Source organism: Dermacentor variabilis, chromosome 3, assembly GCF_050947875.1.
Source record: "Dermacentor variabilis isolate Ectoservices chromosome 3, ASM5094787v1, whole genome shotgun sequence".
NCBI classification, from domain to species: Eukaryota; Metazoa; Arthropoda; class Arachnida; order Ixodida; family Ixodidae; genus Dermacentor; species Dermacentor variabilis.
The window spans coordinates 22,912,658-22,938,627 of NC_134570.1; the positions used below are offsets into that span (position 1 = coordinate 22,912,658).

Here is a 25,970-nt window from a genome sequence, read left to right on the forward strand (position 1 = left end):
GCTTTTCTTTTAAATCTTTGTGCATGATAGTTAATTAAGACACCCGTCATATATTTATGACCTCTGCATGCAAGTGACGATGTTTCCATCCCTGAAAAATGTTGTAAATTATTAGAAGTGTTTTTTAATGAGTCGTTAGCTTTGCTTAGTGGAAATAGAAGCGATAATGAGACACATATCATTCATGTGCATTTCACACGCCATTGATAAAAGACTCTGCCGAAGAGGTCACTAAAGTCTACAGGCTTTTTCAGCATCAAAAAAGCATGCAAAGCATTTTGAAGCGAGGTGAAAATACAGCAACATTGTCATTCTCTAGGCATAAGCTATACATAGCTTTAGAACTAATTCTTAATTGGCTACCTCCTCCTTTTTAAAAATATAATGAACTTTGACCTGTGTATACATTTAAATATATTTTGTATGTGCATGGTGTTTACAGTGTAAATTTAAAACAATGCTGAAGTGAGAAAATACATATGAGGCAGCCAGCACTGGTACTTCTAATGCACTTCTTCTATTGTCAGGATTTGCAGAAATAAAGCAAGGTATGAATTAAAATCCGTGCACATCCACGTGAACAATGATGCAGTAAGCTATTAGCCACAATACAATTTTAAATGAGAAAGTCGAGGCAAGACAAAAGAAACCTCAAATGATGGGGGTAACAAAACTCTGGCAATTACATGTTAGGTGGGGGGGAAGTAGGCTTCAGCATTGCCAGGGGAGGCTCAGCCCCCCCCCCCCCCTCGGAAAACTCTAGAGGTGGCTCGGGCCATGGAGCCCCTCCCCCCTCCCCCCACCGTAGTCAGCGCCTATGATTCAGATAACTTAAGTTACTCTCCAGTGAACAGTGATACAGTCGAACCCAGCTATAGTGAATCTGAAGGGGATCACAAAAAAAGTTCAATAAATTACTAATTCAATATATAAAATAACAATTCTACACAAAGATTTTTAAGGGGATTTTACAGCTATTTGTTATACACAATAATTTGTTCTGTGTGGGTTGGATATATCCTGGTTTGACTGTACTTCAAGTGCTTAGTCATTAAACTGTTGCTGTCACCATTATTGCACTATGGTGACACCCCTGTGTTTTGTACATACATTGATCCTGGATATGTCAAACTCAAAGAGGATTTTGAAATAGTTTGATATATCGATAATTCGAAATATAAAATATGCCTATTTGAAGCTCAACCGAGTCCTTCCCATGTCCAGAACAGTTTTCCGAGATCATGGAAAGCGCGAACTTAACTATTTACTTCTCCAAGGCGATTTCGAATAAACAAAACTTGACTTATTTTTGGCTTACGAATGCTGCAACTCACTCATGCCGTGGCATGGTATTTGGTATACTGATTGCAACGCTAACCCTAAAATCCCGCTTAGCCCGTGCATGAGATCGTGGTGTGCCTCACGCACATCGAAGTGCATGTTGCATATTTTTATTGAAGATAAGGTAGAAATGGGGGGACACACCGCGGAAGCCAACTAACCTGTATAGATATGTGTCATGCCACCAGCCGCGCATTTGTACTGCGAATTACATGTGAACGTGCCCGGCCATATGTTCATTACAATACCAACATTTTACTGTTTAAACGGCTGATTGTCATACGTGGGCAACAAGGCAGACAGATGTTGTGCCTGGCTTTGGAACTGACTTTTTGTTGGGACCAGTCGCCCTCGCTTCTAAACTGCCCCAAGAAGTCTACGCACCTCTTTTTGCATGCCACTTAGCATTCCGACACCTCGCAGCTGCTACATCCCTTCATTGTCGACCCTTCCCCTTTAGCTCCTGCATTAGTGACCGCCAACACTACACAAATGCTATTAATTTCGAAAGCGACTTTCAACTTGCAGAATGTCCGAGTCCATTCCCACTCACATGTAACCATGTGAGCACAAATGAAATGCCTTCAGGGCGGACCTATGAATCGCAGTGATAAGTCCTGTGTGCCGCTGCTGCATAGGCAGTTCTTTCCGCGAATTGCAGATGTGGCATGCGTTAGTTTTGTTAAATTCAAACTGTAATGTAAAGATTCGTCCTAGTGGAAGTTGGCGTTGAATTTATTGTAGCTGCTTCCAAAATGCTAAAATTTGGCTCGTGCCACAGTTTGTGCAAGCCATCCAAATGCACAGCAAGCAAAACTGAAAGCACCCTGCTCATTCTTTCTCCATGGCCTGCACTGCCCTTCAGATTCGATATCTTGTTTGACAGCGTCTGTCAAAATAGTGCCGTTTCTAATTTGTCGTCATTAAAAAGCAATTGCATCTTCAATTAGGAGAAGTGCACTTGCAGGGATGAGGCGTGGCATTTGATGTAATGAATGTGGTGGTGAGTGCAAGTTCTACGTATGCGTAGGTAATTGCTACACTTTTGCGTGGGATATTCAAAGAGATTTTACAACTGTTCGGTATAGACAATAATTCCATATATTCAAGCTTGATATATCTGGGATCAATTGTATATGTATATACGCAGCTATCCTAAAATAAGAGAAAGTAGCTTGTACCTAGTAGAGCCCAGTGTGGTGTTGTCAACAGCTGCCTGTCACAGAGCTGCTCCCAGGCAGGCCATGCCTTCCAGCCTACAAATCCCCACAGTCATATATAATGACCCTAGATAAAGCTCTCTTCAAAAATTTAACAAGAGACCATGTCTGCAGCAGTGCTGTTAATCAAATTCTTCCTAAAGCATAAATAAGTCCAGCCCTTATAATAATTTAGCCCCAGAAAATTCACCATGCCAATTTGGTTCCACGTTGTTGTCTGTTTTCTTGGATAGTTTCACAATTATCAAGGTGAAACACAAAATGGCAGCCGAGACATGATTATAGCACTCAAACAGGATAGGATGAAAATGACTGCACTTATTATTACTCAACAGAAGCAATGTATCTGGGGGAGTATTCTGTAAGTGTTGTGGTCTCCTCCGCGACGCTCACGCGGCGCGCACGCTCCGATTCCGCGCGCTCCGGACGACCACCACGGGTTCGAGCACTCCGAGCCGCCCTGCGTGCAGGGCACCACATCCGCGCCTGCTCCGGTCCGCTCCGTGTGCCGACGCACAGCTGCGCGCGTGCGCGCCCCACCGGCCCCAGCTTAGGGGAAGGCGAGACCGCGCGCGCAGCAAGGGAGACCCTAGGCAAAGCTCTCGAGAAGCCACAAAGGACATTTATTAAACTGGGACTCAATACAGACACACGTTTTAACATCCCGTCCGAATCTGAAGCTAATTAATACACAAAACATGGCCAAATGGTCGCCGGTGGCCGCTAACGGCGCACCGCGACGGAGAGAGAACAAAGAAACGAGGAACAAAGAACAAAGAACCCCGGACTCAATACAGACACACGTTTTACGATTACGTCCGAATCTGAAGCTAATTACACAAAACATGGCCGAATGGTCGCCGGTGGCCGCTAATGGCACACCGCGACAGAGAGAGAACAAAGAACCCCAGCAGTAAGAGAGGCTGCCTATCCTTCGGTCAGTGCCTGCCATCGCGCGCCCCGCAGCAGAGAAAAGGCAAATAGAAAGAAACGACAGACGAACAGACGGGGGCATGATCGGCAGACGCTGCCTCAGGACATCGAGACGATGGAATAGTGCGCGCGCGCGCGCCGAGGCCGGGACCCCGACGAGCCAAAGTAAGCATCGGCCGGCGGCGGCCCCCTTTGTCCGCCGCCGGCAGAGAGGAACACATACGCACCTTCAGACGCCCCGATGTGGTCTCCCCGGGCGCCTGTCTTGCGCGCGCTTACCCGGAGTGCACGCAAGCAGGGCCTGAATCCCGCCAAAATGTCGGCCAATGGGGAAAGCCTGTTGACCTTCCCGTGGGCGGGATGACAGCAGAGTGACAGTGTTTTATGACCCGCTGCCACCCCGTCCAGGCAAGGAGGGGAGGGACACGGAGCCCCCGGCAACACAACGCAATGGCTCCACACAACCACCGCGAGAGCCCGAAAAACTCCGCGAGAGCCAGAAACCCCACAGTGTCCACCTAGAGGACTGTCCATTTTGGCTGGCGCTGATTGGCTGAAGTTGTATGAACGAGAAGGATACAGGCTGAGGGTGCCTGCCTCCTTGTCACCATACCCTAGCCCAGCCAATAAGCACTTCGGAAGCAGCCAAAATGGACAGTACACTAGGTGGACACTTGGGGAATACACCCCTGTACTCCATTTCATACTTAGAAGGCAACACTGTGAAAGACATGCAAGTAGTGCCATCCAATGCCTGCATCAAACATGGCTCGGCTGTATGCATTTATTTGACCCCTTCCGCTCTCTCTTCTTTCCTTTTTTTTTTTTGGGGGGGGGGGGGTACATATGCCTTGCCAAGTACATATGTTCACCGAATTTTAAAAAATTAAGAGAAAAAGTAGTGTCGGCGTAGAAGTCTCCCTCCACGCATTTCACTGTTGAAGTAGTTTCACGAAACAACTACTTCATATGTTACGACTACAACTTGGGGATATAAGGTTATGTCACATCGCTTATTATTTGTGCACCTTTGTGCTGTCAACATGTGGTGCAGTACTGTGTTTTGGTCGTGAGAGCAAATGGTCGCCGCTGCTAACAGAAATGTGTCACTCCACTCGCTAGGTGGAAATGCAGGTAGGTTTACATCCGTGACGCTGTCCATGTGACAATTACATCACATTTTGCCACTAAAAATATGAGACTTAATGTCACATCGAGTTGCATGATTTATACCTATAGACTTGAACCTCGTTTTAACAAAGTTGAAGGGGGAGTTGAAATTACTTCATTATATATATTATTTCATTATATCCATTATTGCCATGTAATGCCATATATGCCCAATGGGTGCACAATTGTAAACATAGAAATAAGGAGTCTGCTTTACAGCCCGCGAAATCACTACACAGCCAAGCATGCAATGAAATTTGAATAAACAAAACAATCTTCAGCGTGTGCAACATGCAACTTAGCTACTGACAAAACAGGCTTTAGATACTGGCCTTCTGTTTCATTGTGATGGTCTTTTGCATCCGCTTTCCACTTGGCTCGTTGTGGTCGAGCAGCACGTGGCAATCAACACAGTGCTGTGCTGTGCGATCGAGGATGCAAGTGAACTTCGCCGCACCGCCTTGACTCTGTTGGCTCATGGCCTTTGAGATCGCACTGATGCCAATGCGACCTCAGACGCCATGCCCAGCTGCCAGCCCGCACGACGCACCGCAGGGAGAGGGATAAGTGAATGCATGGCCTGGGCAGGATCCCTCGAGATCGCCCCAGTGCGATCTCAAAGGCCATTCAGAGCTGCACCTGCCTGCGCTGTGCGCCGTGCAGTAGAAGTGAATGCACTAATCTTTTGCACTGCTGTGTCTCTCGTGCAGCCAGGCATGCACAAGAGCGAGAGATCAGTGGAGAAGTGTGATAGTGAGCTGCTGCTTGTGCACAGGTGCGCAGGTGTGCAGCTACGTGCGACTGTAAGAAAGACCACTGTTGCTCAACAACGTATTTGATGCGGGACTGCCATGGCTAACGCATGCCGAACCCCGTGGAAAGAGATATACTCAGCATGCAACATTTGGGTATTTTTTCTTTTTGGAGACAAATCTAGTTCATTAAATTGGCAGAAAAATTTCGCTTTGTTAAATCAAGGTTTTCAATACGTGAATCTCTATGGAGATTTCAAGGGCAAATTCACTTGTTTTGTTATATCCGTTATTTCCTTATATTCCATTTCATTGTAACGAAGTTCAAGTGTATGTATTTCTTTCTAATCTGATGCACTCTTTTTCTGCAGTGTAAAAGCCTCGCTAGCCTTCGCAGCGTTGCCCGCTATGTATGAAACTGAGTTAGGAGTCATACATGAGTTACAAGACTCATAGCTGTTGCGTTTTTGCATGTTTTGTCTTCCAATCATAGGATCTTTTGTTCCTGATGGATGTTGGTGAAATTGCTGTAGAAGCACTTGAAGATGTCAGTGTTCGAATGAATGCATCATGGGCTCTCAGCAACGTGACTGAAATGCTCTCAGAGTTAAGGTAAGCATTAAAAATTAAGCCACCTTCTGCAAACACTGCATTATCACACATTCTTACAATGGCATGGCAGTGTGGGAAGACAGCATTTTACTTTTTGCTATGTCGCTAGCACCACTGTAAGGTGGTTGTGTACTTCATAACCGCCTTAACATTTTAGTATTGTGTCCAAGAAATTCTAAGATGTCAGGCAATGTTTGTTTTTAACGGGGTCCTAACAACCCTTGGTCTTGGCGAAAAAACACAGTGTGTGGATAGCGTACACTGCTGTGAAGATCTCAGCCAAGCTTTGCTGTCATGCACTTTGCACAGAGCTCGCAAGCAGAGTGCAAAGTCACCTTTCTCTCAAATGCTCTCTTTCCAACAGAAGCCTACTACACACTTTTTTCTGGAGGCTTTATTTCGTAATATAGCGTATTCCCATACGCAGCTGCTATTGGCCAATAGCTGACATCAGTCAAGGAGGTGTTTGGATCAGTGCGCTTCTTCTTACTGCTACTCTGTATATTTTTTGACGCAGTTTAATAAACAAGCTGAAGTAAGTGAAAATCTGCTTTTGAAGTTTGGTAATGATTACGCACTTCCGGAAGAAGTCAACTATCATCTGCTCACCCTTGGCCGTGGCCACCCGCGTGGGAATTAAACTTTGGCCACCCTGCTCATTGTTGTCGTAGCCATCAAGTCTTGCTAATTTCGACTAGTTTTCAGCACTCAACTAGCCTATAACCACAGGAACCTTAAGGTCAGACCACACGCACGCTCGCCAGCACACATTCATTCCTGATCGCTCCTGGTTAGACGCCTTGGCAGACTTCGCTTCATATTGAGCTATTGATAGCGCTTCAAAATGAGCAAGTTTGATGTGGCTACTATCCATCAGTCAAGCTGATGCAGGATGAAGTCAATCTGCACCGTGTAGCATGTCCAGACTGGAAAATATGAGCACAAGCTGGCACTCGAGCCCTGTCATGCACAAAGCAAATGCTGCGCATGCGCACTGCAGTTGCATGTAGCTGTGGTTTACCACGTAGCTTAGATACTGTGGCTGCCACAGGGTGCCGCGATAAGTTCACTGGCTGAGTGCACCGAGGCTTGCTGAGGACCACTGCGTTTGGCACATCATAGACACCAAAATTGAAAATAGTGGCATCTACAGGAACATCCAGAATAAAATTTGAATTGCGCGCCATGGTGGCGTTCAGTATGCAGAGCATTTAATAAAGAGAAAGTCAGACATCCACGCGTTCATAGCAATTGCTACAAAGGAAACCAATGGGGGTTCCTCGAAAGAAAAGCCTCATAGCTGAAAAAATTCATCCTGGTCCGGGACTCGAACCAGGGACCACCGCCTTTCCAGATCACAATGCAGAGCACTGTGGGCACACCCCACTCCGCCATAGCTTTCACAGTGCAAGTCATTGAAGAAGGAATGGAAGCACCACTAATGCAATCTTTGATTGCCAATAACTCCGCTTCTACTGAACACATTGAAGCACTTTTTGCAGCAAGATATTTCTGAAATAGTCTAATTTAACTTTAAATGCACTTCTCAACTTTGGTAAAAAGTGGTTCAGAGCTCCTTTAAGCTTTTTAGGGATCCATGCCTTACTTCTCTACGTGTCATGACTGCTGCCCATATTGTTCTTCAAGTGCTTGTGAAATAATTGTACATAGCATAAAATTGTGGGTGACGCTTCCATTTTCTTCATTGATGATGATTTCTATAGTTATTACTGCTTAACTGCGAGTCGGCCTAGCTGGAACAAATTCATTTTTAAAAACACTTCAAGTCCAAAACAAAGAGGGATGAAGAAAAGGAGCAACACAAGGATCAGCGCTTTCCTCATCCACTCGTCCTTGTGTTGCTCCTTTTCTTCGTTCCTGTTTGTTTTGCGCTCAAAGTGTTTCTATTACTGCTTGTTATTGTGTGTTGGTAATTGACATCAATGTATGAATATTTCTATGAAAACTGTTTTGCCAATGAAGGGAAGAGTATAAAAGTGTGTGGGGCTTACTTTATTTGTTTATTTATTCTTTCTATTTATTTATTTATTTATTTATTTATTTGCTCATTTGTTTGTTTGCTTACTTACAATAGATTCACAATCATATAGCTCAAATTACATAAACAAACATTATCGACCTGAATAATCAGTCATGTTCTAATTATCTCGGGTGTTTTCTTAGCTACGGCCTTGCTTCTTTAGTCACCACTCCAATTAGATTACTACGACAGCCTCATTGCATTTATTTCTGTAATTAATCACTTCTCTTTTTTCTTTCCATCTGAGACACGGTTGTCACCGAACAATAGAAATTTGTATGCACTATCTGAGTAGAATGCAGAGTACTGCTATCGTGCTACACTACCTTGCGGAAGATCTGCCATATTTATGAAACCGTCATTGTTATACAAACACTGCAACGACCTTGCCTTTTCTTATTTGCTCTGCCAGTCTACATGGTTAGAAGTTAATCAGAACATTTTTTTTTTTTTTTCAATTCATAGCCGGAATGCAGTGTTAGCATGCATTTATCGTTCATGATCATCGTCTACAGTTTGAAAAGTTGTTGCACACTGTTACGAACAAAAACAAAAATGTCATTATCTGTGGAAACATCAACATTAACAATATTGACTCTAATTATCAGTCATGTTCTGATTATCCTGGGTGTTTTCTTAGCTACGACCTTGCTTCTTTAATCACCACTCCAGCTAGATGTGTGATGGCAGGATCTAATTCGTTAATGCATCACATATTAACCAACTTTACCACAGATAATACAGCTGGAGTCATTGAGCACAGCATAACAGACCACCAACCTATATTCCTGACCTGAGGTACAGAAATTCTAAATCTACTGAAAACAAAGAGAAGTTATATTTTGACTCTCAAAGGTTTATTTCTATGATAGTCAACTGGCTGAACCTTCGTAGTACATGAATTCTGGGCTGAAAAGGCTTGTAAGTTGTTTTTGGCTGAAGTTACACACTGCATTCATGAATGCACAACTGCATTTATCATAACTCGTATCTTTAGTTCACCTAGAAAACCTTGGATCACGAGGGAGCTATTTCTATGTATCTTTAAAACAAATCAGCTCCACAAAGGGTAATTTTGTCATTTGTGAGCCACTTAACTGTAAACTTAAAGCTCATTTCAAGAAATATTCCAACACACTTGCAGTCACACTTGAGTGTGCCAAACGAGATTACTTTCAGAACAACATTTTGAATAATGGCAATAATACGAGGCACAACTGGCAGGTTATCAACAAATCTTTAAATAACAAATGTCATGAGCATTTAACAAATATAGTAAAATAATAACAACTGAGACACAAACATACTGCTATCCAACTGATATCGCAAATTCCTTCAGTGAGTAGTTTAGTAGTACTACGGTGCACTAGAATAGGGGCAGTATGTTCAGACGGTGGAGCGTGCCACGCACCGCTTTGAAGCCGGGAGCGTAGGCAGGTCCCGGATGTATGCGGCGGCGCCGCAGTCACACAGGCTGTACAGACGCGTTCTCCATGTATTGTGGCCGGTTGCAGCGTGCTTGCTCTTAAGGACTGTGGAGGAATCCCTTGAGTTTCTGTCTTTTAATCTCATTGGGAGTCACATGCAAAAGGGCTTTACGGCTTTTTGAGCGAGTCGACGGCAGATGGGCTCCGTGCGACATTGTGCAGCACTTTGGTTCTGTTAGAATACACTTTGGTTCTGTTAGAATACTTGGAAGGGGAGGGTTTTAAATACATATTGACATCTAGACTAAGCCAATATAAGTTGGAGTACTTCTTGTGAGGTAGTCATGCGGATCCATTGATCACCAAACGTCGTCTCAATTTTTTAATGTTGTGAATTGCCTGTCTTTTTATAACTTGGCGAAGGCAATGAAAACAGGGAACACAGAGGTCAGTGAAGATTCGGTATCGCTACTTACCTGATAATTCGGACTAGGAAGGGGACGTTGCATCACTTGATGAGTTATTTGAAGCTGGAAATCTGACGCTGGTACAGCAAAGGCTAAACAGTACTCCAGTATAGCACCGGACTTATGTGGAGGAAAGGAGCAATGACCGCCTTGTTCATTTTATAACAGGGTATGTTGCGCAGACATTTTTTACTTGCAACAAATGTGAGAGCTGCCGCTCTTTTCTTTTGCAGAACTCTAGTGTCAGTAGCAGAGTCCCAAAATTCATGGAATTTGTGACAGGGGAGGATTGCTATATCCCTCCAAGTTGCTTTTTGAAGCAGTAAAGAAACTTGAGGGAATATATTTACAACCTTCAAGCAAAGAGGAGCTTTGCAGCGACAGCATAGTCGATGTCATGGTTCTAATTAAAGCTTTAAATTTGGCTATTTCATAGGCTGCAAATTAAATGCTGATGATTTCACATCAGCAGTTGTGCATTCTTATGTCCTAACAAGGCTGCACTTTATGTTAAAGGTCTTAATCAGTGAACAGAAGCATGACGAAAAGGAAATTGCACTTTAAGGTTAGCTGCTGTTCTTAACAGGCTGGCACAACATATGTATACTGACCCTTCTTGTTTTTTATCTAAATGCACAACTTTTTCAGGTGCGTTCAAAAAGCTAATTTTGTGAATATAATGGAGAAATGAATTAAGGAATCCACTTGCTCATATTAATTCCACCATAGTTCTCAGTTGTTTGGTATGGAATGTACTCATACTGTTTTTCTGTGTTTTGGCATACTGTGTGTAGTTTTGCAGAGATCCCTTTTACTTGGCATCTGTCGTACCTGTTTTATTCCATATACCTATTGCCTTCGCTTATCCATATCATAGAGTTTAGCCATATTATAGAGTCCTACATATCAGTGTGGGATGTCGGTTTACACCGACATCCTACATTTCTATGAAAGGAACAAAACAGGTAAGAAAGACGCCAAGTAAAAGGGATCTCTGCAAAACTGCATACAGTATGCCAAAACACAGAAAAACAGTACGGGTACATTCCATCCCAAGCAATTGAGACCTATAGCAGAATTAATATGTGTAAGTGGCCTCCTTAATTCATTTCTTAACTATATTAATAAAATTAGCTTTTTGAATGCAGCAGAAAAAGTTGTCTCATACTCGCACATGAGCCTGACGTTCGGGAGCACTTCATTATGTAAATAAAAATAATTAATGAATAAACTGTGCCAATGTAGTTGCGGGGGATTCACAAAACAGAATGAAAGAACGAGGGATAAATGTTTATCGCGAAAGAAGGCAAATGCCAAGCAGGGAATGTCTTTGGCTTTGGGCTATGTATGTACATATTGTTTTGCCTTCTCTTCTACAACAGTGGCTGAGGAACTAAGTGCTTGACGTTGGGTTGTGGATGCCGGGGGCACTTATTTATGAATGCGAACCGCAAAAGAAAATGTGCGCACGTGGAATCCAAGTTGTTTTAAATCAATTCGATGTCCTTTACTACGGTGTTATTTCCAGCCGAGTGTTGCTTGTGGATATTAAACCCATTAATCAATCAGTTTTCTTTTTTCTTCCGAATAATTTCTGGTTACGTGGCAGCGTGGCTCAAAACAGATTTCTAACGGCTTTACACCAATACTTCGGTGTCCGCAAAACCTTTGCTGTCAGGTTAATAAATCCGCATCTAATGGGCGTTGAGATGCGCTAGGAGTGCACATATAATTCATCTCTTATATGAAGTGAGTTTCAGGCATGCATGTTAACATCCGCCGAGCATTTGCACGTCTATTTGACTGCGACAGAAAATGATTATCAAAATATTAACATGCAGCACTGACACTGCGCCATCGGTTCCGTACAGCCCATGTTCCTACAGCGCCATCTCATGCTATCTACATGAAGCGCCTCAGCAGAGAGTGCTTTGTGAACACACTGCCCCTATTCTAGTACATTGTAATAGTACTTGTGATTTTCAAGTAGATCTGCCATTACCGACATTGCCCCGTCATCTTCATTCTTTCTACTTGTGACCTACTAGTGCTGAAGAGAAAGCGGGTTAACCGAGGGGCCCAATTTTTAATAATCATATAATAACAGGCCAACAGACAATTACACCAAGGAAAACATAGAAGAAATTACTTGTACCTAGTTATTGAATTGAAGAATGGATAAATTAATGGAAATGAAAGTGGATGAAAAAAACACCTTGCTGCAGTTGGGGAACAATCCCACATCTTCACATTACGCGTGCGGGGGGGGCGCGGGGGGGGTGAAGGCAGCTGGTCAATAAACCCACATAGGCTATCGGAAGACATCAATGTTGCCGGATTCGAGACCCTCATTATGTAATAAACGAGAAGAAGGTGGGTTAACCAAGGATCCCAATTTTTAATAATCATATCACTCCATTATACAATAAACAAGAAGAAAGGGGGTTAACTGAGGGGCTCTATTTTTAATAATCATATGATAACCCCCTTTCTTCTCTTTTATCTTTATATTCACACACCTCAGCCAACTTCAACGCCTGCAACATCAAGCGCTTCGTCTCATGACTTTCAGCCATTTCTCATCCAATGCAATGCCACTTTATTGCAATTTAAACATTCATCCTCTTCATCAGCTCTTTCAGTTTAAGTTATCAATTGGGATATATAAGTTATTTCGTAACATTGCACATATACATATGTTTGTCGTTGAAGTTTTTGTAAATCCTAACATCACTACTAGGTTCTCCTAACTCAATAACCATCTTTTTACCTAAAGTGCACGCAAACTATAGTAAGTTCACTACCACATACTGTATGCAGAAATCAAACTTTGGAAATCTGTTTCACATACCATTAAATTATCACCCACAGAGCATGTATTCAAGAACCAATTTAAGAAGTAGTTTATGCAACATCTCTGTTCCTCCTAACAACTGACTTATGTGACTGTAATAATATTAATTGATGTAATAATACTACATGTTATATGGCTCCCATTTTATTGTATTGTTAACTGTCATTGCTTGTTTATTACAGAAGCTTTCTTTGCCAATTTTCTCTTACTAAAGAGCTTTATATTTTCTTGTTTTTTGCATTGTTCTTTACTTTTTCAAATTGTCTGTAAAGTTACCGTAACCACTCTTGATGTATATCTCGTATTTTCGATTTTTTTCATGTGTGGGAGTCCCCCTGGCAGTTTCTAACTTTGGGGCTCCTTGTGTAGTACTAATTTTGTGTACAATGCTATATGAAACTGACATTTTTGATGAATAAACTTGAAACTTGAATGCCCCATATGCTAAACTTTACATGAAGCATGTACAAAGAAAGGGTTATGTTGCAAAGTACAAATATCTAATGAAACGCATGTGGTACACATCAGTGAAAATTGTAAATTAAGAGTTTCAGTAGTGTACAGAATGTCAGCAATATGCATGGAGCAATAATACATTAAATAATTTGGCATGTATGAAAACTACAAAGTAACAAATGTCATGAATATGGTCCACTCTGCAGGAATGTGGAAAAAAGTAATACGATCGAATTCAAATATAATGAACCCAGATAAAACGAATGTCTCTTTAACACGCTAATCTTACTGATCGATATTCATGTGAAATAACTCCCTCATAAAGAATTGGGCATTGGATATATCGAACTCTGGGCAACCTCTGCCAGTTGAGGAGCCACCTCCCCTCAGCACTTCATGATACACTTTTGCGGTGGGTGTGCTGCACCAGTAGTGCATAGACAATCTCACTCATTGAGAACACCATTCCTATTGACACTGAGGTTAAGACAGTGGCAATAATTACTGCCTACTATTTGTATATTGTTTTCAATAAGTGGACTTCTTTCTTGCTTCTTTTTTCCAACGAAGATAACAAATTCATATATTTAACAAATGCATCACATGTGTTTATGTAAGTTCGTTATAGGCAGTTCTTAATGCACAAACCTGTTCATAGGTTTGACCAGGTAGGACGTATTCAAAACATAATCAAATTAGTAATAACAGTCAGCAGGAGAGGGAAAGTATGGCAGTGACAAAGAAGTGAAAGAAAAAATGGAAATATGTTTGATAACTCGTGGCTGTCCATCATCCCCTGGTCCGATTGTGACTTCAGTATCTTTACTGCTGAACAACAAAAACTTAAGAAATGACTCACGGTTCCATGAGCTGCCCTGGCTCATCCATCTTGACAGAAACTGAGGTTCTGCACTGTATTTCCTATGTCTGTCCTTGTCTTTCAGTGCTATGACCAACTCGGCCTTACTTCCACCATGACTGACTGTAATATGTGCATTTGTGCCTTTGGCTGCAGGAAGAGCGAGTCAGAGGTTGCATCTGAAGTGCCAGATACTTTCATCTGTCTTCTCGGGAATGCAGCAATCCATGTCCGGCCAGACAAAAACCAAATGCAGGCAAATGCGGTCAGAGCACTCGGTTGCCTACTACAGTTCGTCTCAGTGAAGAATTTAGGTAACTGTCTTTTTAGTGCAGATAGCCTAAACTGTCGCTCTACAGTGACCTCTTGCACTGCATTATTTCCAGCTGAACCTCGATAGGTAATTTACAGCTATCCACTATTGCTGCATAAAATTCTATGCCTCACAAGCTTTTCAGATTAGTGCTCCTTGATTGAGCTTTTTTTTGCTTGAACCTGGGAAAGATGCTTTAATTTATAGTGGGATACAACTTAAACAGCATTGGCATCCAAGGCATACAGACCGAGCGGGATTGTGTTAATTTGCCAGCCAATCACAGAAGCAAACGAAATCATCGTCATGCGACCTTTTCAAAATGGCGTTGTACTTGATACCTCATCGGCAGAAGCGATGAGGTGTGCAACAGACATGGACGAAGTTTACGGAGTCTGAGAATTTCACTCTTCAAAAGTTCGCGGTACAGTTCATTTCACTGCTAAGCCCATTTAGCTCGTGAAACTACACTGCCAACTGAAGTGAAACTTGACAATAACTTGCAGCAGAGCAAGCATTTTATTTCAGTTCAATGAAGAATTAGGCTTCTGCCGTTCCACTATAATAGATGAGTGAAACCATATAAAATCAACTGCTTGTAATTTTATTTTTGTGGCTAAGGCATTTTTTTGCATAGCGGGGAAAGTTTGAAGTACGAACTATTTGCAGCATCGCGGAGGAATAATGGCTGGTGGTTATGAGGGCATGGGCGGGGCTTCACTGCAGACTTAAGTTGTATCTGACTATAGGCCTATTTAGAGCTGTGACAAATGTTTGTGGTAACTATGTGTAGTTGTATTTGTAGTCTAGCCGTTATACATGTAAGGGCTAGACATGTTTCTAAAATACAGTAAAACCTCATTAAACTGTACTCACTCAAACCGTAGTTTCTTTTTGGAAGTACTGAAGTCAAATCCCTGACTCAGCAGCCATTGAACATAACGCATTGTGTATCCGGATAAACTGTACTAGCTTATTGCATACATATCGATTAACACGTAGTGTTTCCACTTTTTGTCGCGCAATCACGGCTGTGCGTCGTCCCCTTGCAGTCATTGATGCATATTTGATGCATTGATGCAGATTGCAGTCATTAGTGCATATTTCGAAGCCATGCACAACAATATTCCAAGCACATTTTGTTTGAACCCTGCATGAAGTGCATCTCTGCAAGCTTCCGTCGAAGTGCCTGTCAACTCTCGAGCTACTTCTGTTGGTGAAGTTCGCTTTTGCATCACATTTCTTGGCTTCAAGATGTGTTCGTGAAGACCGGGAATAACTAAGTTGTGGAATCGCGCCGTGAACAAGCATCTATGTTTCCAGTGAACAATCAATATATATTTGTTCCCAAGAATTAAAATATAGATTGTTGTCCTCAACATGACATTCACACGTGTAGGAGTTATCTGTGGGACATTTTTTATCTCGGCGCAGCATGTGTTTCCATATATAAGACTCTCTATCGTCATCGCGGTGCGAAAAGTATAGTGACCATCAGCATCACGTTGCATCTGGCCACTTACGCAGCTGTGGGAAAAGCAGAATTGCACAAGAAGCTTCTTCCTGTGATGAGAGAGCGACACGTGTCTGCGTGAAACTTTTCACTGGAAGAAATTGCTGCACATCACGTGACACCAAAAACATGACCACAGTAGCGACAGACAAAGCAGCACCACCAAAATGAAAACAAGTGAAACCAGAAGTGGTACAAGTGATGAAAGACGCTATCGCAGCACCACTCATTCACGTGACCACCACTTCAGCCACCTCGCAAGTGGAGTTGTGAGACTGAAGTATGTTTAAGAACATTGTGCAAGGTCCATCTAAATAGGTTGCAAAGCTTGGAACGAAAAGTGTGCCAAAACTTATTGCCAAAGATAACAGTTAGTGGTGCATGATTTAAGTGTGACTATGTGAGGGGGGACAAACACTGAAACTAGAAAATTTATGTGAAAAAATATGTTCGCAACCTTTTAACCAGAATACTATTATACGAGGAAATATTCCTTTTCAAATATTCCTGCTGTACTAAAACAACAAATGTTAATTTTTTTTCTATTTCACAATTTATTAGTTTTTTCTTGATGACCCCTACTAACCAGTGATTATGGCGCAAGACTTGGCAAGGCTGTGTAAGCAAGCTATTATGTCGTGCAGAGTGGCGTTGCTCACTTGAAAGCAGCAGTTTCATTTGCATTTTTTTTTTATTTCCTTGCGTGTTTGTTCAAAGTGTGGCGTGCGCTTCAGTTCAAATTTTGTGTGACCTAGAGCATGCCATTCATTGGCCAAAGGTGTGTGTGCAAGTTTTTTGTTATCGTGCAGGCTCACACTGTGGAATCTGACGTGCTCGTCTCGTGACGATAAATGCGGAACGCTCTGTGAAGAAACGCCGCGCTATGTTCGCTCACTTTCCATAACACAAGCTCTGATTGTATGACGGGCAGCAAAATTAGTAAATTGAATGTTTTCTAAATGATCATGTGGGGCAATGTTGTCTTGTCTGATAACTGTTGCATATGAATACATTGTGTCACAAGGAATTACGGATGATTCTGGGAAAAGAATCCTCATATGTTGCTTTACATTACGGCTGTCTGCTGGCCATCGTACTTTTCATCCATTGAAACATGTTTTGTTTGGTCAGTTATATTGGTTGCATTATTCTAGACCAATAAAAGTGAAGTTTCTTTTGAAACCTCGGTGGCAATGTCATTTATTTCCATCCTATTCACTCACATTCCTAAGGAAGCTACTGGAGCAATTGCCACCAATAACAGCCTAATTATGTTCACATTAAGGCATATGCCAGTCCTATAGTTAAAGGTTTTTAGTTAAAGGTTTTTAGTTAAAGGTTTCAGTATAGTTAAAGGCGTTTCAGCTGAGGCGAGTCACAAGCTTGCCTCTGCCTCTAAAGAAAAATAAGTGCTGGCATAGCGGTCGAAATGCCAGACGCTGAAGAAATTCAAACATTCGTGCCAAGCAGTATAGGATAATGACGGCATTGCCATTTCCAGTTGTGACATGACTTTTTTATTTTTTGCTTGCTGTTAGTTGTCCCTGCAATACATAGGGGGTGACGGTTGCAATGAGTCGCCATTTTCTTGACAAGTGGGCTTTTGTGGAAGCTTTGCTACCAGTTTACATATACCTTGCGTTGGGCGCCATGCCAGAGAGCATTGTGGTGTCATGCCGAAGCTCGGATGAAAGACACCAGGTGCTCAGCATAGAAGAAAAATTGGACATCGTTCATGCTATCGAACGTGGCACAAAGAAGTCGGTTCTGGCATGCGACAGCTGGAGATCTACTGTTGACTACGGTGTGTGGCATTTGGAATCGGAAGAAGTTGCTCGGCAATGCTGCTACAACCTCGAAGAGATGTCAGCTACGAGGTTCAACTTTTTGCCATCATTGCCTCTGTTGTTGCCAGAGTGTCACCTAACGACAGTGATGAGGACAGCATGGAAAGCGGCAGTACAGGTGATCCAGGCCCGACAGTGGCAGAAGCTGCGCATTACGTTAGCCTAATGAATGCATTTGTCACGATGAGACCAGCAATCCGCAATGAGAAAGGCGCCCCGCAACTTTAGCAGCGCTACTGTGCCCGTGCACGGAGAATATGCAATGCCAACGAGGAATCTGCCATGCGAGTGTTTGCCAAGAAATGGGGGCTAACTAAAAAGCTGGCTCGTAGCTTCAGTAAGTTTGAGGTCGCTGTTGTCGCTGCTAGGCCACTGCAGCATCAAACGAAAAGAACACTTTTGTCGCACGAAGTGAATAAATACTGCCATACTTTTGCCCTTTCATCATACTCTATGAGTTCTGTTTTAGACAGGTAAATGGGCAATCTTATGCTATTTCAGTTAAGCAGTATTGCCATTTAGTACCTACCTTTTCTGAGCTCCGGCCAACTACGGTTTAATGAGGTTTCACTGTATATGGAAGGACACTGCGTTACACACGCTTAAAAAAATAGGAGAACAAAATTTTTTGTTAATGCTGGGAGAATTACGATGTACATGTGAAGTTGCCTCATCTGTGAAATTGTGGAATTGCAAGAGTCAATACTTTGTTGATGGCTGTCTCACTGGGGTGACTTGCTGCGAGCATTCACCTTGTTGATTATCCTTTTCTTTCTTCCAAACCTTCCCATTCAGAAAACGAAAGCATCAGAAATCTTGCCATTAGTTCAACATCATGTTTGATCCAGAGCCTCAACGCAGGCCTAATGAAAGTACGCTGGAACGCTTGCTACTCTTTGGGCTGTCTGTTGGGAAGCACTGACATTGTCTCTGCAGACCATGTTGATGTGGTACGTATTGATGGGCGTTTCAGGTCCTCAAACTAGGCTTCAGCTATATGAATGTAGGAGACTCATAGATTAATTTTGGTAACTCTGGCTTATAATGTGTACAAAAACCTCACTGCTTCGACATTATATTGCATTCCATCCACATCAGAATGCCACAGTGTTTTTACTTCTTACTCGATTGTGTCAAAAATCCCAGGTAACAAAAGGCAAATGCGCAAATGAAAATTATGAAGTCGTTGTGCAACCTTCGAGAGCTGTCACCATATCTCTTGGCAAAGCCGGTGCAAGAGATTAAATGCTATGACTCTTGGAAGTAGCTCTGCCTTTCCATGTCTACAGCTTTGGAACACTTAAATTCCACAAGTATCTATATCCACGGCTTTGTTAGGGCTCTAGTCAAATATAGCATTTTAGAAAATTTTAACGTAAGCTAAATAGACCTCAGAACTTCCTAGAACAATGTGCTTATGGGCATTGTTTTGGGGTGCCTTTACATGTCATGTAACCCTACTGCCTATTTGTTCCTAGAACAATGTGCTTATGGGCAATGTTTTGAGGTGCCTTTGCAGATTACCTAACTTACTGCCTATTTGTTCCCACAAACAAGAGTCAGTAGTTCAAATATTTTAAAGAAATAGCATAAAGAGGTCACAATTTTTAACACTAATACACTGTATTAGATTGTTGTTGAGATTTCAAAGCTAATAATGAGCCACACTTGTGTAGAGTAACCCTTAGGACATTTCAAGCAGCACTCTTTTTAAATCCTTCATTGACAGTTAGTTTTATAGACATTTCTGACATTCATCAATTTGTGACTGTCATTTGTGACTATCTTCATCAAATGTAGACAAGATAGATGATAATAATTGTTTGGGAACAAGATAAACCCCAAAGGGTGCCAATTTTTCTTAAGAGTGTACTGTTTAAAGTCTTCTCCAGGTCCAAGGTGCTGCTTCAAGCTCGTCATGAAAAATACTGAATCTTTGTTCTGGTGCCCAGACCTCTTGTGAGATAAAAGAAAATAGCATGTAGCATTTTGCTGCTTATGTGTGTCTTCCAGGCTTCTGTATTCGGGGCCCTACTTTCAAGCCTCAACACCTGTAGCAATTTCAAGGTGCGCATACAAGCGGCAGCAGCTCTGCAAGTGCCGAAAGTACGCAACACCTATGGCGACCACATGCAAACTGTGTGGTGTGGTACACTGACCGCTCTCGAAGGCACCAAGCAATCAGTTGACTATCGAGAACTGCAGCACCAGGAACAACTGAGGGAGCAGGTGAGTTTTTCCTGTGGGATACAGGTTCCCAACTCAATTCCTGAACACCTGAGCACTCATATGTGGTGCGGGTTCCCAACTCAATTCCTGAGCACTTGGGCACTCGTATGTCTGGGATTCCACAACAAAAATATTCTGTCGGAACCCACCTGCAATGATTGTCTAAATTATGCGAGAGCGTTTGCACTACACACATACTTTATTCAACTTTCATTGCGGCAAATTGAGTGGAGTGTGACGATGCACCCGTTTGGCTTTGTAACCTTTGCTGCCAAATGCATTCCACAACTCTGGAGACCTGCTAACCCTCCACGCAATGAGCCATGCATGCACGTTGCTATTGTGGCAGCACATCAGTGGCTGTGCTCTTCTGCTGTACTGCAGTATGTATTGTGCACCCCTTCTCAACTGTTGGCATGGCACCAAGGATAATTACTCGCTTGCCATGCAGCAGGCCTGGGTTTGATTCCTCATAGGGGCTGTTTTTTTTTTTTTGTTTTGTTTTTTTTTTTACACAATAATTGCATCAAGGCAACGTATACCAACCAAGGTGGGGTGGGGTAGCCAAAGGAATGCTCTCACGTTTAATATAAAAAGGACGAAAAATACAGGTTGTTGTATTTTGAGTCTGCCCTGTGTTCCCATCTTTCTGCATTTTCTTGCCAATGTGCGTAAATCGAAGCACTGACTGAGTGTCTTCTTTCATTTGGGCTAATTATTTCTTCTTTAGTTTGTTTTTCTGTTTTTGTGCATGCACTACAATCTTGCCTTATTGCTAGGCGTTGTGGGCCTTCAAATTGTCATTGCGGATGCTAAGTGTTTCACAAGCCCCACATGTGGAAACTGAACTTCTGATTCGTGATGTCATTGGAATCGTTTTACATATGGGCATTCACTAGGCATTGTGTGATTAGTCGATCTTGATTTCGAAGCCAATATTGATTTAGGATAAACATTTTCTATGTGATTATCAAGTGGTTGTCGTACAAAGGAGTGGCTGCAAACCCATATGCATAGGAACTGCTGCACATTGGAATTAATGAGTACTATCCACAGTTGAATTTGTGTTCCCACCATGGTATTCATTGTAAACAAAATTGAAACATAAGAGGATAACTACATTGCGAATCCCATTTCTTTGTGGTACATTATACGGAGGCAGGAGAATATTTCATATTAGTTAAAATCTGATGTTAGCCCAGGATTGTAATGTGCACACTAAATTTAGGATTTTAAGAAAAAGCAGCCTTCAGATGCTTTCATTTTCAGTTGTAACAAATGTGCTATTTCAGATGTCCCCTCCCTCTTTCTTCTTTTCCTTTTTTTTTTCCTGCTTCTTTTTCTTGAGAGGGGGCTGGCGGAGGGGGGAAGAGGGGGGGGGTTCAGGTGAAGGTGGTCATTGCAGTTAAAATTTTGTGCGTGTGTGCATCTTCAGCCAGCCATTCTTTATTTATTCTTTCTAGTTGTGTGCCACAATATGCCACCTCCTGTCCCTGGCAAAATCTGAAGATCTAACCGATATGGCACGGGCTGCATTGGAACATGAGTGCAATATATCCAGTGCCTTTAAGAGGACACAAGGAAAGTCATCACTTCTAGGTAGGCTCCTTGCGACAGCACTATTACTGCATGCAGGTTGAAGCCAAACATTCAATTGTTGTTAAAGCGGTAGTTGATCCTCTTGCGATTTTCTGAGCATTTGCCTGAAAGATGTAAATGACTTCATCAGGAAAGAAAACTTCGTTTGAAAGTTAGACCTATCATTGTTCATATCTGTCATTCACAAACCATAGCACATATGAAGTCGTTTTGATGGCGCAGATGTTGTCTTTATCTTTACTTCTGTTTGGGGGGAGTCTTTTGTGCTTGAAAAGTCTACAGTGGTTGCCAGGCCAAACTCTTTTGTTTTCGAATGTAGTGATATCTATTATTATTATTTTATTTTATTGCAACTGACAATTGTCTAGTCTCAACCAATAATTTTTACAGCCTTTGTGCCAAAGGAAACTGCCCTAAAATTTTTTTTTAAATATTCACCTGTCTTATCTATATCATTTTATTTTATTTATCACGCCACTATCTCCTGAAAGTAACAAAAATACTGTTATATAATTGTAATCTACCAGTCTAGCTTGATTGAGTGCCCTCATTTAATGTCCCTTAAAAGTGCCTCTGAAGGCATTCTTTTTAACCTGTGAAGTGGCCTCGATAGGTTGAAGCATCACCTATATCTCTTTGAAGAATTATATTTTTTGATTGGGAACTGATTATAGTAATGGTAGTTATCTGTATTGATCCCTTACTACATTTCTGTCCTAGCTTGGACTGGTGAACTGATTGACATGTTCATGTCAGTGAACAGCGCACACACTTTTTGCATCTTTTTTTATGGCAATTTCAATATCTGGTACCCCTTAGTAGATACTGAATGATGTATTCCACCAGAAGCCCCTTTATTGCTTATAATGCCACTGTATTTAATATAGGTCCAAAGCACATGTTTTATATTTAACTAACATCAATTGTGTTGAGGACCATGGATGAAAAGCTTCAAGTGGGCTTTACAGGGCCCACAGTCCCGCATACATGGCAGGTAGCAAGAGGCACTTGTACTACATGATGGTATCTTCAATGCCAGAATATGCTTTGCAGTGTTATTGAGAATGGGATTTTCTGGAACTCGACCGAAATGAGTGTTTTCTTCACAGAGCTGAACAATGTGTTTTCATCACTCGCATAATGTATAGTGTGTTAACTTCAGTTTGCCTTTCCAACCATGCACTTCCAATCTCTATACTGGTTAACTGTTTTTGCCAAGTTTCTTCTACATATTAGAAATTGAAAAATATATATACAGTATATATATTCGTATTTAAGTTAATATCCAAAGTCATTATTCTCTAGACATTCATCTTCACAGTGCTCTGTATGTTGTTCTTTCCACTGTCCGTGTTTTATTTGTGCTTTACCTGCCTTAAAATTCATCTGCAGTTACCGTATTTGCTTGAATGTAACGCAACCATGATTGTAACGCAAGGGTCAACTTTTCAGTCCGCGAAATAGAAAAAAATAAAACTGCGAGTGTAACATGGGATGAACAGAAAGAGAAATGGTACCTTTATTTAAGGAGTCAATTCGGACACGAGTTCTCTTCACTTGTCGTCGTTATCTGAGAAGGGGATGAAGCCTTCCTTGGATGGTACTCTTAGGTGGTCACATTGGGAAATAGTTTTACTTTCGCAAAATATTACGCCACTCAGCACTGAAAGTGTCCCCGACATGTGTTTTTGGCGCTTTGCCAAGCTTCTTATCAGTGCCAAGAGCGCTGTTGGCCGTATACATTGTGGGGTTCGGTGCTGAAGCGAGTCATGTCCTGCAAAAGTGAAACTATTACCGATAGTGATCGCCTGAGAATCAAGTTATCCGTGCGGTCGAGCTCGTTTGAGATTAAATACTTCTTAAAAGACCGCAAAACCATTTTATTCAGGGAAAGTACCAGGCCACTACGAAGCCCTTTCAACTGGCTGCGCATTTACAAAGGGCCTCCCATTGGTGCTACCATCCAAGAATCTTCGACTCATTGACATTGAGCCGCCAAGCCATGGCGGAGTTTCTCAGCTCCTTGGCCATCAAACTTACTCGTCTGTCAAAGCAACTGTCTTACTGAACGCTCTGCATTGCCATAACATTGTGAATGAACGTAGTAAAAGCGTGAAAGGCCACAGGGTAATGCAGCACTGTAACCATAACACCAGTCACAAGTATAGTGAAAATGGTGTCAATTCAAACAAAGTTTTGATTTTGGTTGACTTTATCGATGGAGTCGGGACGTAAGCGTACTGGTTGTCAACAAAACATTGAAATCGGCAGAAGTTGGAATACTTGTTTTAAAATCTTAAATTTTGCCATTATTCGAATGTAATATGAAGGTCGAGTTCAGGCAACGAAATTTGTGAAAAAACGTCGCGTTACAATCTAGTAAATACGGTAAGTGTGAAAATTTTTTTTCCTACATTCTTAGGATGAAAATTAGAGCATAAATACCTAACCACTTTTTCATTTTAAATGAAAGACACAAGCGTTTCTGTCATGCCATAAATCCAAGCAAGCCCCCAGAGAATGTAAAGTGGCACCATTTTCAGCCATTTCAGCAGCAGTAAGCAAAATATTTTTGCTACCAGTATGCGTTCAATATACCATGCAAGATTTTGTAAAAAAAGGCTCAATAACTTGGCAATAATATTTTATTGCAAGTAGAATACAAAACGACTTTTGTGCTTGCATTACAGTTTGCTGTAAAGAACAGCAGCTGGTTAAAATTAATCCAAAGCCCTTCACGGCAGCATCTCTCATGCTCCAGATGGCTCTTTGAGATGTCAGACCCCGTCAGCCAAGCTCTTGAAGCTTCACTCAAAGAATGTGTGCTTTAGCTGTCACACAGGTCACCTCCACCTCAGGTTGCCAGGATGGCATGGCCACATTTGGATAGTTCCTGTTGACTCATTGTGTTAAACTGTTCAGACTGGATGCAGTTGATGCTTTTGTTTAAAGTGAAGCTTTTTTTACTTATATATGGGTTTGGCTTTTCATCTTTGTATTGTCCGATAGGCTCAGCGTGGGGTCGTTCCACTGCTAGCAAGCAATAGCTAGTCAGCACTCTGTTAGCTGACTATAAAGATAGAAAATTTTGCTCCTGAAAAAAAAAGCCTATGCAGGCACACCATCATTCATTTGCAACTACATTTGCTGAACCAGAACTCTATCGTTTCAGCGGAACAAAACTTTCTGCGATTAGGAGGCTTTGTTTAGTTAAGTCTTCATTTTGGCATCCAAAGGTTTACTTGCTGTGTGTGGCATTGAGTTTCGTTTCTTCAAAAGCATCTGTAGAGTCTACTGCCGCAGCTGAAGGCAGTTGCTGGATGCTTTTGTTGATGAAATATATATGCTGTACGAGATATGACAAAACAACACTGTGTCTCTTATTGTGCTGTGCCTTATAATCTTGTTGGCTAACCAAAGCTTTGCTTAACAAAGATTCCCACCACAATGTGTAGAATATGCATTAATTTTTTATGGTATAAGAAGGTAATTGCTTTTTTTTTTAGATACATAACTGTTACTACAGCTGTTGATAGATAGGCTGCAAAGGTGCATCCCATCCAATTTGCAGGTTCCATTTAATTTGTTTTGTTTTGTTTTCAGAGCTCTTAAACAAATCCCGTGATAATGTTGCAAGAATATACCAGGAGTTCTCGGATAACTCAACTGCCAAAGTTCTGAAGCTGCTGGACAGCCTGCTCAAGGAGAAGGAATTTACTGGTCTTTTGTCACTGAAGGAGCTAGAGATTGACTGAGTTGGATATTCACTGACTGCTTGTTGTTGATATCTTGTGCTAACGTTGTTTCCCGGTTAGGCACTATTTTAATTGAATTTTGTGGATGCTTTACATACCATATTACTTCAAGGAACCAGAAGCAGATTCATTGAGTCGACCATATTGGTCAGTACTCATGAGAGCAGCGAGCTAAGTTGGTTGTCTAAAATCGTGCAGCACAATTGTACTTCAAAGAAGCAAGTGGAGGCTCCTTTTGGGCCCATTTTTTTTTTAGATCATCCAAGTGCTCTTTTGCACATTTTTTAGTGCATGAATAAACCATTTGCATTTGTGCGCACCTAGACTCTTCTTTCATTAAAAAATGTGCAGTTCTGTGTGGAAGGCGAAGCACTGATTACGATAGCAAAGTAGTAGATAGCTGTACGAAGTAAGGATAGTAGTATAATATAAAACTATAAACCATATAACTATAAACTATAAACCATATAAACTTGTAAACATTCGCTTGCTAACCAAATTGACAATGATAGAATGTGTAAGCATGAACGAACGAAGATGCAGAAAGAAACAGACACACTGAGACAGCGATGTCTGTGTGTC

General features: G+C 41.8%; 1 protein-coding gene across 2 annotated transcripts in view; it reads left to right on the forward strand.

Annotated features, from left to right (window-relative positions):
• LOC142575268 (HEAT repeat-containing protein 6) overlaps nt 1-25,705 on the forward strand; it is a 74,633-nt gene extending 48,928 nt beyond the window's left edge. For both annotated transcript variants that reach the window (XM_075684481.1, XM_075684483.1), the window contains 6 exons: nt 5,910-6,028; nt 14,289-14,446; nt 18,601-18,755; nt 19,819-20,034; nt 21,498-21,633; nt 25,237-25,705. In XM_075684481.1, coding sequence (XP_075540596.1) covers nt 5,910-6,028; nt 14,289-14,446; nt 18,601-18,755; nt 19,819-20,034; nt 21,498-21,633; nt 25,237-25,388 — 936 coding nt within the window. In that variant the 3' untranslated portion in view covers nt 25,389-25,705. The remainder of the gene's footprint in view (nt 1-5,909; nt 6,029-14,288; nt 14,447-18,600; nt 18,756-19,818; nt 20,035-21,497; nt 21,634-25,236) is intronic.
• The last annotated feature ends 265 nt before the right edge of the window (nt 25,706-25,970 follow it).